The 13,583-nt window shown below is 37.4% G+C and overlaps 1 protein-coding gene across 9 annotated transcripts in view; it reads right to left on the bottom strand.

Moving 5' to 3' along the window:
- dmd (dystrophin) overlaps positions 1-13,583 on the bottom strand; it is a 256,466-nt gene that overhangs the window by 183,378 nt on the left and 59,505 nt on the right. For all 9 annotated transcript variants that reach the window (XR_007428168.1, XM_022674758.2, XM_049469991.1 and 6 more), the window contains exons 33-40: positions 13,407-13,562; positions 11,986-12,156; positions 11,089-11,268; positions 10,714-10,836; positions 9,996-10,166; positions 9,770-9,886; positions 8,503-8,634; positions 5,511-5,663 (exon numbers count right to left, since the gene is read on the bottom strand). Coding sequence is in view for 8 of the 9 variants with exons in the window: in XM_022674758.2 (XP_022530479.2) it covers positions 5,511-5,663; positions 8,503-8,634; positions 9,770-9,886; positions 9,996-10,166; positions 10,714-10,836; positions 11,089-11,268; positions 11,986-12,156; positions 13,407-13,562 (1,203 nt within the window). In the remaining variant the exon portion in view is untranslated. The remainder of the gene's footprint in view (positions 1-5,510; positions 5,664-8,502; positions 8,635-9,769; positions 9,887-9,995; positions 10,167-10,713; positions 10,837-11,088; positions 11,269-11,985; positions 12,157-13,406; positions 13,563-13,583) is intronic.

The raw sequence follows: 13,583 nt of genomic DNA, 5'->3' as shown, positions 1-13,583 counted from the left end.
CAGCTTTTTGTGGGTTGACTCTGCGCAGAGTGTTCCTCACATCCACTGCAGTTAGGCACAACACCTGCTCGTACGGCTTGGGCATGGTCTTTCTCGCCATCGTGTTGTTTTGTGCCTCAAACCGTGCATAAAAGTTGTTTAGGGCATCAGGGAGGGAGGCATCACGTTCACAGGACGGTGGCATTGTCCTGTAGTTGGTGATTGCCTGGATGCCCTGCCACATGCGCCGCGCGTCACCCGTGTCCTTGAAGTGGCTGTGGATTCTCTGGGCGTGTGCGCGCTTTGCCACTCTGATAGCTCTTGACAGGTCGGCTCTCGCTTTCCTCAGGGCCACCTTGTCACCCACTCTGAAGGCGGAGTCGCGGGGTCCTCAGCAGCGCACGTACCTCAGCAGTCATCCAAGGCTTCTGGTTTGGGCGTGTGGTGATGGTCTTGGAGACAGTGACATCATCAATACACTTGCTGATGTAGCCAGTGACTGATGCTGCATACTCCTCCAAATCAACAGAATCGCCTTCAGTAGCAGCCTCCCTAAACATGTCCCATGCAGTGCACTCAAAACAGTCCTGAAGGGCAGAGATGGAGCCTGCCGGCCAGGTTTTCACCTGCTTCTGAACTGGTCTGGAGCGTCTAACCCTTAATCAACCCTAAAATCTAACCCTACACCTAACCCTAACCTTAACCATTACTCAACCCTAAAATCTAACCCTACACCTAACCCTAACCTTAACCTTAATCAACTCTAAAATCTAACCCTACACCTAACCCTAACCTTAACCATTAATCAACCCTAAAATCTAACCCTACACCTAACCCTAACCTTAACCTTAATCAACTCTAAAATCTAACCCTACACCTAACCTTAACCATTAATCAACCCTAAAATCTAACCCTACACCTAACCCTAAGCTTAACCTTAATCAACTCTAAAATCTAACCCTACACCTAACCCTAACCTTAACCATTAATCAACCCTAAAATCTAACCCTACACCTAACCCTAACCTTAACCATTACTCAACCCTAAAATCTAACCCTACACCTAACCCTAACCTTAACCATTAATCAACCCTAAAATCTAACCCTACACCTAACCCTAACCCTTAATCAACTCTAAAATCTAACCCTACACCTAACCCTAACCCTAACGATTACTCAACCCTAAAATCTAACCCTACACCTAACCCTAACCCTAACCATTACTCAACCCTAAAATCTAACCCTACACCTAACCCTAACCCTTAATCAACTCTAAAATCTAACCCTACACCTAACCCTAACCTTAACCATTACTCAACCCTAAAATCTAACCCTACACCTAACCCTAACCTTAACCTTAATCAACCCTAAAATCTAACCCTACACCTAACCCTAACCTTAACCATTAATCAACCCTAAAATCTAACCCTACACCTAACCCTAACCTTAACCATTACTCAACCCTAAAATCTAACCCTACACCTAACCCTAACCTTAACCCTTAATCAACCCTAAAATCTAACCCTACACCTAACCCTAACCTTAACCCTTAATCAACCCTAAAATCAAACCTTACACCTAACCCTAACCTTAACCATTACTCAACCCTAAAATCTAACCCTACACCTAACCATACCTGTCAAATTTTAGATTAAAAAATAAGGGATATTTTCCTCTGTCCGCTTAAAGTTGTCCCACCAGCCCAACGTAGGTTCAGTATCCCTTACATTTTAAGACAGGTTTACAAAAAAAATAAAAATAACGACATGTGAACCACTTACACACAATTAGATTATCAGAATCTGAAATGTTGCGGACATTCCTACATATGTCATTCTTTTAATACAGCCAAATTAAAAACACTTTTCCAAATATATTTTTTTTAAAGTTAAGATTTCATGTCTTTTTGGCATAAATGCACTCTTTTTTATAATATATTTTTTATTTATTTAATGGATTTAAAATTGAACAAAGGGTGCACAAATTCTGCAAACTGAATCTTTTGATCACTCCACCCCTGATCAGTTTAGTTAATTTTTAACATTTCTAGTTCAAGCTGTATTTTTTTTTTTTTAAAGGTTTAATCTGTGTGTTTGATTTCAGAGACGAGTATTTTTAAGCAGCTATCAGAAAAATCTCATCACAGTTTACATGATTAGCCTACCGTTCCCTTTCTTTTAGAAAAATCGCTGTATATCCAGATATGTTTTAACATCAGCAGCTCCGACTAGCTGCCTGTGGCTTCCTTACACTGACCCTCCTTTGCAAGCTGTTTCTCCTGAAAGGCGGGACTTTCTCCTTGAACCGGCTGCACGATTGGTTAAGAGACACAGAGCAGTCAGCTCCCTGTCTCCTCAATAATATATATATTTTTATTTTAGTATAATACGGGAAATTTACGGGAAAATACTAATACGGGAGGACAGCGGGAAAGAGGAGTAAAATACGGTAGTTTCCCGGCCAAAACGGGAGACTTGACAGGTATGCACCTAACCCTAACCTTAACCATTACTCAACCCTAAAATCTAACCCTACACCTAACCCTAACCTTAACCATTACTCAACCCTAAAATCTAACCCTACACCTAACCCTAACCTTAACCATTACTCAACCCTAAAATCTAACCCTACACCTAACCCTAACCTTAACCATTAATCAACCCTAAAATCTAACCCTACACCTAACCCTAACCTTAACCTTAATCAACCCTAAAATCTAACCCTGCACCTAACCCTAACCTTAACCATTACTTAACCCTAAAATCAAACCTTACACCTAACCCTAACCTTAACCATTAATCAACCCTAAAATCTAACCCTACACCTAACCCTAACCTTAACCTTAATCAACCCTAAAATCTAACCCTGCACCTAACCCTAACCTTAACCATTACTCAACCCTAAAATCAAACCTTACACCTAACCCTAACCTTAACCATTAATCAACCCTAAAATCTAACCCTACACCTAACCCTAACCTTAACCATTAATCAACCCTAAAATCTAACCCTACACCTAACCCTAACCTTAACCATTAATCAACCCTAAAATCTAACCCTACACCTAACCCTAACCTTAACCATTAATCAACCCTAAAATCTAACCCTACACCTAACCCTAACCTTAACCATTAATCAACCCTAAAATCTAACCCTACACCTAACCCTAACCTTAACCATTAATCAACCCTAAAATCTAACCCTACACCTAACCCTAACCTTAACCATTAATCAACCCTAAAATCTAACCCTACACCTAACCCTAACCTTAACCATTACTCAACCCTAAAATCTAACCCTACACTTAACCCTAACATTAACTCTTAATCAACCCTAAAATCTAACCCTACACCTAACCCTAACCTTAACCATTACTCAACCCTAAAATCTAACCCTACACCTAACCCTAACCTTAACCATTACTCAACCCTAAAATCTAACCCTAACTGTAACCTAAATTTAAAATCTAACTCTAAACCCAGTGCTAAAATGTTAAGGTTAGAGTTTGGGTTAGAGTTGGATGTAGGGTTTTATTCAATAGAGAATCATTTACTTTCACCTTTCACTTTAACTGCATTTAATAGACATGCAGTTGAATGTTAGTTGAGCATCATCAAATGGACCAACCAAGTAAAGTGTTACCAAAAGGTTTTGTCCTCCACAATCCCCTGACCTAAACAGACGGTGATTTGGGATGAGCTGAAGTTTCACAGCGTGAAGGAAAAGCAGCAACTAATATACACCTCCAGGAACTGCTTCATTCCATTGTATTAAATGTTTAATCTACTTTTAATGTAAGTAAACATTATTATAGATTATAAATAAGGATGATCTGGTGACGGCTAGATGTTATTTGCCAGATAAGACTAGAAGATAAGACGTGACAAACCACAGCAGGTACAGCAGCGCTGCAGTGTTTCACAAATCCTCACTCTAATAGAAATAAAGATATGTAGTGGTGCTGTTAATCTGTAATTTAATGCGCTCTTTGCACAACTACTTCTGCATTCTCATCAGTGCTGCTCCAGCGTTTCCTGTTTGGCTTTTCCAATACAAGAGGTGTTTACAAGAGCTTCTAAAAATTAACCTCAATGCCAAGGAGACCAGTAAAGCCTACCAATAGAAAGCTAGAGAAAGGCTTTAAACTATATGCATCTTCATACCTACACACTACCAAGATTTTTTTTCTTATATTTTACGTTAGCCCACACAGCTCAGCATTAGCTAGTATAGCTAACTAGCTTGCTAGGTGCATTACTGATAGTTGTTAGTTTCTCCTGTTATCAAATGGAAGTCTAATAAAATGCTAGTAATAATAATAATAATAATAATAATAATAATAATGCTAACTATAATAATCATCATAAAAATAATTATACAAATGCTAGCTATAATAATAATAAAAATGCTACCTATAATATTGCTAACTATAATAATAACGATAGTAAAAATAATAATTACTATAAAAAGAATCATACAAACGCTAGCGATAATATTATTATTAATAATAAAATAATAATAATGCTAACTATAATAATGATAGTAAAGTTCAATTATTAAAATAATGCTAGCTATAATAATAATAATAATAATAATAATAATAATAATAATACATTCTAGCTATAATAATAACAAAAAATGCTAGCTATAATAAAAGTAAAAAAAACAAATGCTAGCTACAATAATAATAATAATAATAATAATAATAATAATATCTAGCTATAATAATAATAAAAATGCTAGCTGGTGGATCATTCAGGCAAGTACGTTTAGCTGATCTCCTCGCCCAAACACGTGGAGCCTGGGTGCTGTTACGTTAATTATTCCATTTAAAAAGCAGTGGCACTGCATGCTTTGCCAGTCGTCTCCAACCTTCTGCCGTTTTTGGTTTAAGCAGGTAGTCTGGTATGAAATGTTTGCTACAGACCTTTCATACGGCGAAATGGTGAAGTGGTGCCGACTAATGTTCATTAGCCGCTGTTTATTAGATCACTCTGAGCAGGGAAGCTATAAAAGCCTAAAGCTTCCATAAAACTTAGCAGACTCCGTGCAAAAAGAAACACAGCAGTGCTGAAAACGGATTGAAAACTTCACGCTGGATATTCATTTTGACCTCTCGCTAGTAAAAATATTAAGTTTTGCCTATACAGGCGAATGTAAACAATACAACCGGAAACGTCCGAGCCGTATTATTTGAAAGCGGAAATGCGTCAGAGCCGTGAGTGCAAGTACTTACTTTTGTAAGTTACTTTTGTATATTAAATCTAAAACAACAAAGGGCTGCGTTTCCTCACACTGTGGAAATCATAAATCCATAATAGGTGACACATGGGTTAATATTTACACAAAGAAATACAGCCAGGTGAAAGTCTGTAATGTAAAATGTGCTGTCAGTTTAACTCCTAGCTTACTGCAGATTTATACCCTGTATCTAAAAATATTACCAAATGTGACCAGTTTAATAAAATCAGGTTGAAACTATAATTTGAACATTCTGACTCAGTATATATAGTACAGAGTCTCAGACACGTACCTTCACTATTAATTCTTCAGCAGGATCAGGCAGCTCTGTCACCTTCTTCTCAATGTTGTCAAGAAATTGCATCATATCATCTGATTTCTTACAGAACTGATTCCACTGAGGAGCAAGAGAAAGGGCCCGCTTCCTCCTTACGGCTCTCAGAGCCTGTCAAAGCAAAGTCAGTAAACAAAATAATAAAACAAAACAAAGTAAGAAAATGTTAACAATAAAACACAATGGTGTTTATTATCATTTCCCCCTAAATGTTTTTTGCCCCCCCCTTTAATGTAATGCGTGAGTTTAACATCTTTTAAAAACAGGAATCTAAAAAGTTCAGATACTGAATATAATGCTCAAGTACTGTTAACCTGCTGTTTGGGATTGGCTGTAGTCAGTCAATAGAAAACTTGTTAGGTAAGAATTTACCTGTGGGGGCGGGGAGTAAGAGGAGACAAATGAGAGGTGTGAAAAAACGCACCTGCATCACATTGGAATACAAAATTAAATTACATTATACACTCATTTGAAAAAGTTTCAAATGAGTGTATAAAAAAAAGTTTCAAAAGTTTCACAGCTCCCCAGTGAAAGTCCTCCCTGAGTGAGGGCTGAGGCTCAGTTTATATACCTGTCCCAGCTGGCTGTTTAATCAGTCCTGATGCAGACCAGCTGAGACAGGCAGGGCTGAGCGTTGCTACGTGGGGCGGACCCTCGGTTCCCCCGCCTCCTCACACCACAACTCCTAACTGACTTACTGAAGCAAAAAATTGGTTTGGTAACCTCATTGAGCTTTGAACTTCATAGCCAGGTGTATCCAATCATGAGAAAAGGTATTTAAGGTGGTCAATTGCAAGTTGTTCTCCTATTTGAATCTCCTCTGAAGAGTGGCATCATGGGCTCATCAAAACAACTCTCAAATGATCTAAAAACAAAGACTGTTCAACATAGTTGTTCAGGGGAAGGATATAAGGATAAGGGGAGATTTAACCTGTCAGTTTCCACTGTGAGGAACATAGTAAGGAAATGGAAGATCACAGGTCAACGGTCAACAATACAGCGCACTTTGCACAAGGAGAAGCCACAAACAGAGTCGCCTAAGGTGTGCTTTTGCTTTTGCATACCTCAGGCGACTCTGTTTGTGGCGCTGTAAAGTGCGCTGTATTGTTGAGTGATGCACAGTGACACCATCTGCAGCAAGATGATGCTGCAGCTCTTTGGAGGTGGTCTGTGGATTGTCCTTGACTGTTCTCACCATTCTTCTTCTCTGCCTTTCTGATATTTTTCTTGGCCTGCCACTTCTGGGCTTAACAAGAACTGTCCCTGTGCTCTTCCATTTCCTTACTATGTTCCTCACAGTGGAAACTGACAGGTTAAATCTCCCCTTATCCTTATATCCTTCCCCTGAACAACTATGTTGAACAATCTTTGTTTTTAGATCATTTGAGAGTTGTTTTGATGAGCCCATGATGCCACTCTTCAGAGGAGATTCAAATAGGAGAATAACTTGCGACTGGCCACCTTAAATACCTTTTCTCATGATTGGATACACCTGGCTATGAAGTTCAAAGCTCAATGAGGTTACCAAACCAATGTTGTGCTTCAGTAAGTCAGTAAAAAGTAGTTAGGAGTATTCAAATCAATAAAATGATAAGGGTGCCGATACTTTTGCACCGGTCAAATTTTGGTTTAATGCATATTGCACATTTTCTGTTAGTACAATAAACCTCATTTAATTCCTGAAATATTACTGTGTCCATCAGTTATTAGATATATCAAACTGAAATGGCTGTTCCAAACACCCAAATATTTACAACTAAACATGATTAAGATTAATAGGGGTGCCCAAACTTTTTCATATTACTGTAATATGACTGTAACTAAAGAACTACCTAAACTCACTCGCAATTTAACAAGTGACCCGACCCAGTCTTATTCTGAAAGCACTCTTTCAAATGAATTCTGCTTGTAGTTCAGCACCTTAAACACCATTATTATTAGCGTGGTTGTTTTTATATAAAATTATATTATATTTTAATGAATTATATTATATTATATTATATTATATTATATTATATTATATTATATTATATTATATTATATTATATTATACAGTAATGAGATCACGTGTCTGTAGTTTGTAGTCTAATTGGGCACATTTGAAATAAACAATCAAATCCACACATAAATCATTCAAATTCAGATTAGTGATGGTAGAGCTTTTGAGATCAATGCTGCCATAAATGCAATCAATTAATTTCTGCAGATAAGTGATGGTCTTGGTCTGAGCAAAGCTGTCCATACATTCTGTTACTGTGCCATGCACACGGGATCATCAGGGGCTCCCCAATTTCTCAGGGGCTCTTAACTGACACTGTGGCCGGTCATCTGGGTAAACTCTGAGGTGTGTCAGCTTGCAACTATACTGTATATACAGTACCACTCAAATGTTTGGACACACTTTCTCGTGCAATGTTATTTTTTTATTTATTTAATTGATTTTCTACATTATATATTAATATTAAATAAATAAAACAATGAAGGGACATATGGAATTACGAGTTAACTGAGATGGGGATTTGAGATGAGGTGGAGCTTCACAGCATGAAGGAAAAGCAGCAGCTATTGTTCAGCACCTTCAGGGAGCATGAGTGTGGTAGTGGTGAAAAAGAGGACCTACCCAGGGCCCGAGTACAGAGAGGGGAATGAAAATCCTGATTTTTTTTTTTTCACACGTTTCTTGTGTACTGGCATGGATAAGGGCCCACTGACATTCAGAATGTACAGGGCCCAGAATTTGCTGCTACACCCCCTCCAGAAACTCATGAAGACACTGAGATTAAAATACCAAGAGTCTGCAGATCTGTCCTCAAACATAAATGTGATACCTAATCTTAATCTAAAGTATAAAACACATCCTGGTTTGTTTAACAGAGATGGACCTGATACCATTTCCCATCCCAACCATAGTCTGCAAACATGCAGACACCTGAGACTGTAAGTACTGTACCTTCAGGGTGTTGTATTTATCATGAAGCATAGTATGCTTTTCATGAACAGTCCCATGATCTGGATCTGTGGTTCTCCTCAGTAGATTCTCTCCTCTCTGAAAGAGCTCCTTCAGTGCATTTTCATCAGCTGCCTACAGAGGAATCATTAGAATAACATTAACTTAACAAACATGATCTCTGAGTACATGATGTTATTTTCTTCTACTTTGTAGGTATTGATTATAGATAGAAAATACATGATGTCCATTGTAATGGATGGAGGGTCTAAAAGGCAATCACAGAATTCTCACTGTGGCCTGCTGGAATCCCAAATCCTTAGAAATGAATTGATGACCTTTTCCAGACTAACAGATGTCAATGACTTGTTTTCTTATCCCGCAGGCAGAGCTGAAGCAAGGCAGTGACACAGTCTCGTCAGATAGGAGCTAACAGCTTGGCAGAATTTGTCTACAATTGAGACAGGTAGCTGTATGTTTAAAACATTTTCTCGTCTCACTGCCTCGCAGTGCTGTTAGCCAATTAGAGGCGGTATGTATGAATATTCATGACTAAACATTTTTAAATGAATGACAAAAAGAAGGAATTACACCTTATACTTATATATTTCAACTTTTAAAAAAAAATTAAAGTCATGGTGGCAATTACTTTTTTCCATAGGGTCAGGTTTGTTCGGATTAATTTTTTCTATAAAAAATTAAATCATCATTTAAAAATGTTTATATGTACTCAGCATATATTGTCTGATATGGAAGTGTGTTTGCCAAGTGTGTTTAGCAAGGCACTAAAGCAAAAACAAAAGAGGGGGCAAAAAAAATGTACGCCACTTTTTACATCCACACATGTAAAAGCTAAAAGTATTTCCTGACAGAAAATAGGTTGCTTACACTCACTGCTCAACAGGAAAAATGAATTTTAAATAGTTTATTGTGCAGACCAGTATTTTGTTGTATCCAGTAATGTGCTGCACCTTATTTTACACTTTATCACATATTTACTTCAGCAAGAATCTTATAAGGTGCAAAAGGAATGGCTTCACGATCTAACTGCAAACAGCCGAACCATCTCATCTCATACGTTTGGATAAAGGTGATCCTGGGAAAAGCTGGGAAAAGGCTGAAAATCTTCATTTGTTTCTGTGCGTTAGATGTACAAATTGTGTTTGGTAAAGTAAAGGCATACCTAAATAAGGGTTTCTCAAAAGATTTTGTTTCACATGCAAATGACAGCATCTATAATGGGAAAAACATACAAAGGAAAAAGTCTTACTGGTTCCTCAAGAAAATCATCTTCCTTGATATTTTCCCCCAGTTGTATCTCTTCATCCAGCAGCTGCAGCCACATATTAGCTTGTCTGTAATAATCTTCTAACTCTTGGGATGAGGCCTATAAAATAAACGAATATATAAAGAAGCTGATTAGACCCATATTAAAATCATGATCATCTCATAGCAGTTGGTGTCCTATGAACCACAAATAACAACAAGAAGAAAACCTGTGCATTTAACATCCTTTTGGCCACCATCTCAAAGCGTTGAGTAAGCTGATGCAACTTAGGTTCCACTTGAGCTTTACAGTGTTCTCCTCTGTTCTTAATAAGGTCCTCCGCTAGATTCTGGACAGCTTCCACTTTTACACGCATTTCTTCCAGCTCAGCTTGCAGACCCTGATTAGTTTAGTCAGAAATAGAGAATTGAATGATATAATCCAAACTCACTGTGGAAATTACAGCTATTTTTTACACAGTTTATTTTCACAGACTCAAATGAAATTGGACAAGACAAACTATAAAGATCAAAAGAAGCAATGTATCGTTGTTTTTTGTGGGGTTATATGTATGTGTGTGTATATATATATGGCCTATGCCATTATAGTTCCTCCACTATGTTTTACCATAATATGACATTCTACAGATCATTAACCCTTTCTTTTCTTCTGCATGTCTCATGTTAATCTTGGCTTTATCTGTCAAATGAATCCTGTTTCAAAATTGGACAGGGCATTTTTTTACAATCTTTTAATTGTAGATTTTGACAACAGAACACATTGCTTACGAATGTTTTTTTTTTCTATTTTTACTGTTTTTAATGTCTCTTCGTGTTTCAGATTATGTGGTCAGTGCATTTCAACTGAAATATTGCAGAACCAAATGTATCACTGCAACCAAATCATCAATCCAACCAACACAAATATAATTTAATGCCAGGACAAACCTTGAGAACATGCTCATTGCAGCCTTGAACTTCCATCTTGTCCAACTGAGCCTCAGTTGAATCCATCCAGGCATTAATATGTGTGACATTCTGATCTAGAGTTTTCAGCTGACTCTGGTAATCCTGCATTTAGAAGAACACACTACAATACCACAACGATTCTTTCACAAATGAAGCAATAGTTCCAAAATTCAGGATATTTCAGTTAAATATATATTAATTTTATAAATAATCCACACTATAAAGTATATTTTATCATAAATAAGAAGGAAAGAGAGTAAATAAGAATACAACATAGAGTGGGAACCAAAAAAATAACATTAAACATACATTAAACAGAGGATCAAATTGAGCTGAAGAAATATTTTCTCTCACCAACAGCAAATTCAGCCACTGTTCACTGCGCGACGTCACAGCAATCCAGTTGCAGTTCAGAAGGCTGACCTTGTCGTCTATCAGGCTTTCCTGCCCTTTCAGCATCTCCTTTAGAGCCTCTGATAGCTCTCTTACTAAATTGAGTTGGGCCACATGTCGCTCCGTATCCTGCTGTGTGGCCTAAAGAACAAGATTACATATATTACTATATTCATCCAGTGGTATAGTGTTAAGGTAATGAATAATGAATTTTGTAAATAGGATGAGTTTTTATTTGATTTTTTAAGAGTCAGAGAGATTTGATCCTCCCACCGACCAAAACAAGTTCTCCCAGAAATGATTCCTCCACCCCACCGACACTGTGTTTAATATTAAAAAGTCAATCAGAAATAGGATAATATTGTGCAATAACTGAATTTGCAAAAAAAGATTTTTACTTTTTAACTTATGCGTCAGTCATGTCAGTGGTTTATTCACAGTGTATGAAAACAGTATGTGTAACATTAAATAACTTAAAATGTTGAAATTATGTTGTAGTAATGATGGTAAAAATGTTGATATTGGTGTTTAACTCTACCAATTACATTGTAAGTGGAGTCCTCTGTGGCACACAGTGGAACAGTCAGTGGAACACAAATGACTCTATTTCTATTTTATAACAGATATGGGGTGCAGCATATTTTAACAAGGAACAATGCTGCCAGGCATCACTAATATCAACTGTCTTCTACACTTTTTATGAGTTTTTATAAATCATAAAACATTGTAAATATACATATGTAGCATTAAATAAAACAAAATACAATCTTTCTTATTAATTACATTTAATAAATACAAATAAAAATGTTTTACTTTATTTTAATTTAATGCAATAATGTGACTTGTTTCTGAACATACCTTGGCCCAGACCAACTCTGCCTCCAGGTCATTGGGCATCCCCTCCACTGATGACCTGAGAGTCAGTTCTCCGTCAGTAGCTGCTAACCACTCTGTCAGACTATTCACCTCCTTCCTAAATTTCCTCAATAACTTCAGACTCTTTTCCAGTTCCTGCTTTCCTTCTGTCACCTGTACAAACAGAAACAAGAGAATCACAGGTTTTTACTATTGTATTTTTTCAGTCTCTTTAAGTTTAAATACTCGGCTGCATCGAAAACAAGGGTTATCCTCAATGTGTTCCTGAGTAAAAATAAAGGTTGACTGATTGATTGACAATCAAAAATTACAACACTAAACAATAAGACGTTATTTTATTGCATTGTCAATACTGGATGCAGTATATGATTCAATTAAAAAGCTTTGACTGTAAATATAGGTTTCTTGGGGATTTACTTATTATGGGAAGGAAAACCGTTTAGCACATACACACAACTCTACGTTTGTAAGGGAAAGAGTACTGCACACCCACACTGCAACCTCATTACAACTGGAACATCATGGTTTGGACCACTTTGCCTCAGTTGTGTGCAACTTGTATATGCAGCAACAGGAAATGTTTCATGGGTTCACTTTTTGAGACTGCGCTGTGGACATTTTTATTAACATTGCTCAACTAAAACTAGTATGACTGTTTGGAGAGGAAGGGATTTTTAATATATTTGTTTTATAACCATTCTCTTCATAACAAGCATAAAAATGACAAGCAGTTGGTCTCAGTGGATATCTAGCTAATTTTCCCATTCCATCTTAAATGGACAGATGGCAAAGACTCCAGCACTTAAGGTGGAACAGAAAAATAAGATAAAACAAAATAAAAGCTAATAAAAGTTTCTACTCCCCATTACAGGAGATTAAAAACAAAAATCATCAATTGCTGCACCACCTGCCTCCTTTCTTAAAGTTAACTAGTTATCCACTGCACCAGTATATGGTCTCACAATGGATCTCAGGATCTCATCCCAGTACCTAATGGCAGTCGGGGTCCGTCTCATGCTACCATGAGTGTGAAAGCACCACCAACATTCAAAAATGACCAAAACATCAGCCAGAAAGCCCAGGTACTGAGACGTGGTGTGTGGTCTCCACCTGCAGAACCACTCCTTTATTGAGTGTGTCTTGCTAATTGCCAATAATTTCCACCTGTTGTCTATTCCATTTGCACAACAGCAGGTGAAATTGACTGTCAATCAGTGTTGCTTCCTAATTGGACAGTTTGATTTTACAGAAATTTGATTTACTTGGAGTTACACTGTGTTGTTTTAGTGTTCCCTTTGTTTGAGCAGTGTATTCATTTCATTAGATTTGCACCCTCAACAAAATACTACTGTGACTGCTGAAAGGTTTCTACAATCTATCCCCACTGGAGCATGTTATCTTACCTGTCCACCCAAATCATTGTAGAGAAGTTTAAGACTTGTCAAACGGTCATCTAACTCCTTGGGCTGCTCGGTCTGTTGTCTCTGCACTATTTGCCTTCCTGTCTTAATTACCATCTCCACCTCCGATTTCACTTCACTCAGACTTTTATATAACTTCTGCAATAGAAGCAAGAAAGA

Source organism: Astyanax mexicanus, chromosome 21, assembly GCF_023375975.1.
Source record: "Astyanax mexicanus isolate ESR-SI-001 chromosome 21, AstMex3_surface, whole genome shotgun sequence".
NCBI lineage: Eukaryota > Metazoa > Chordata > Actinopteri > Characiformes > Acestrorhamphidae > Astyanax > Astyanax mexicanus.
The sequence above is the reverse complement of the archived record's forward strand: the minus strand, read 5'-3'. Positions and strand labels throughout refer to the sequence as shown.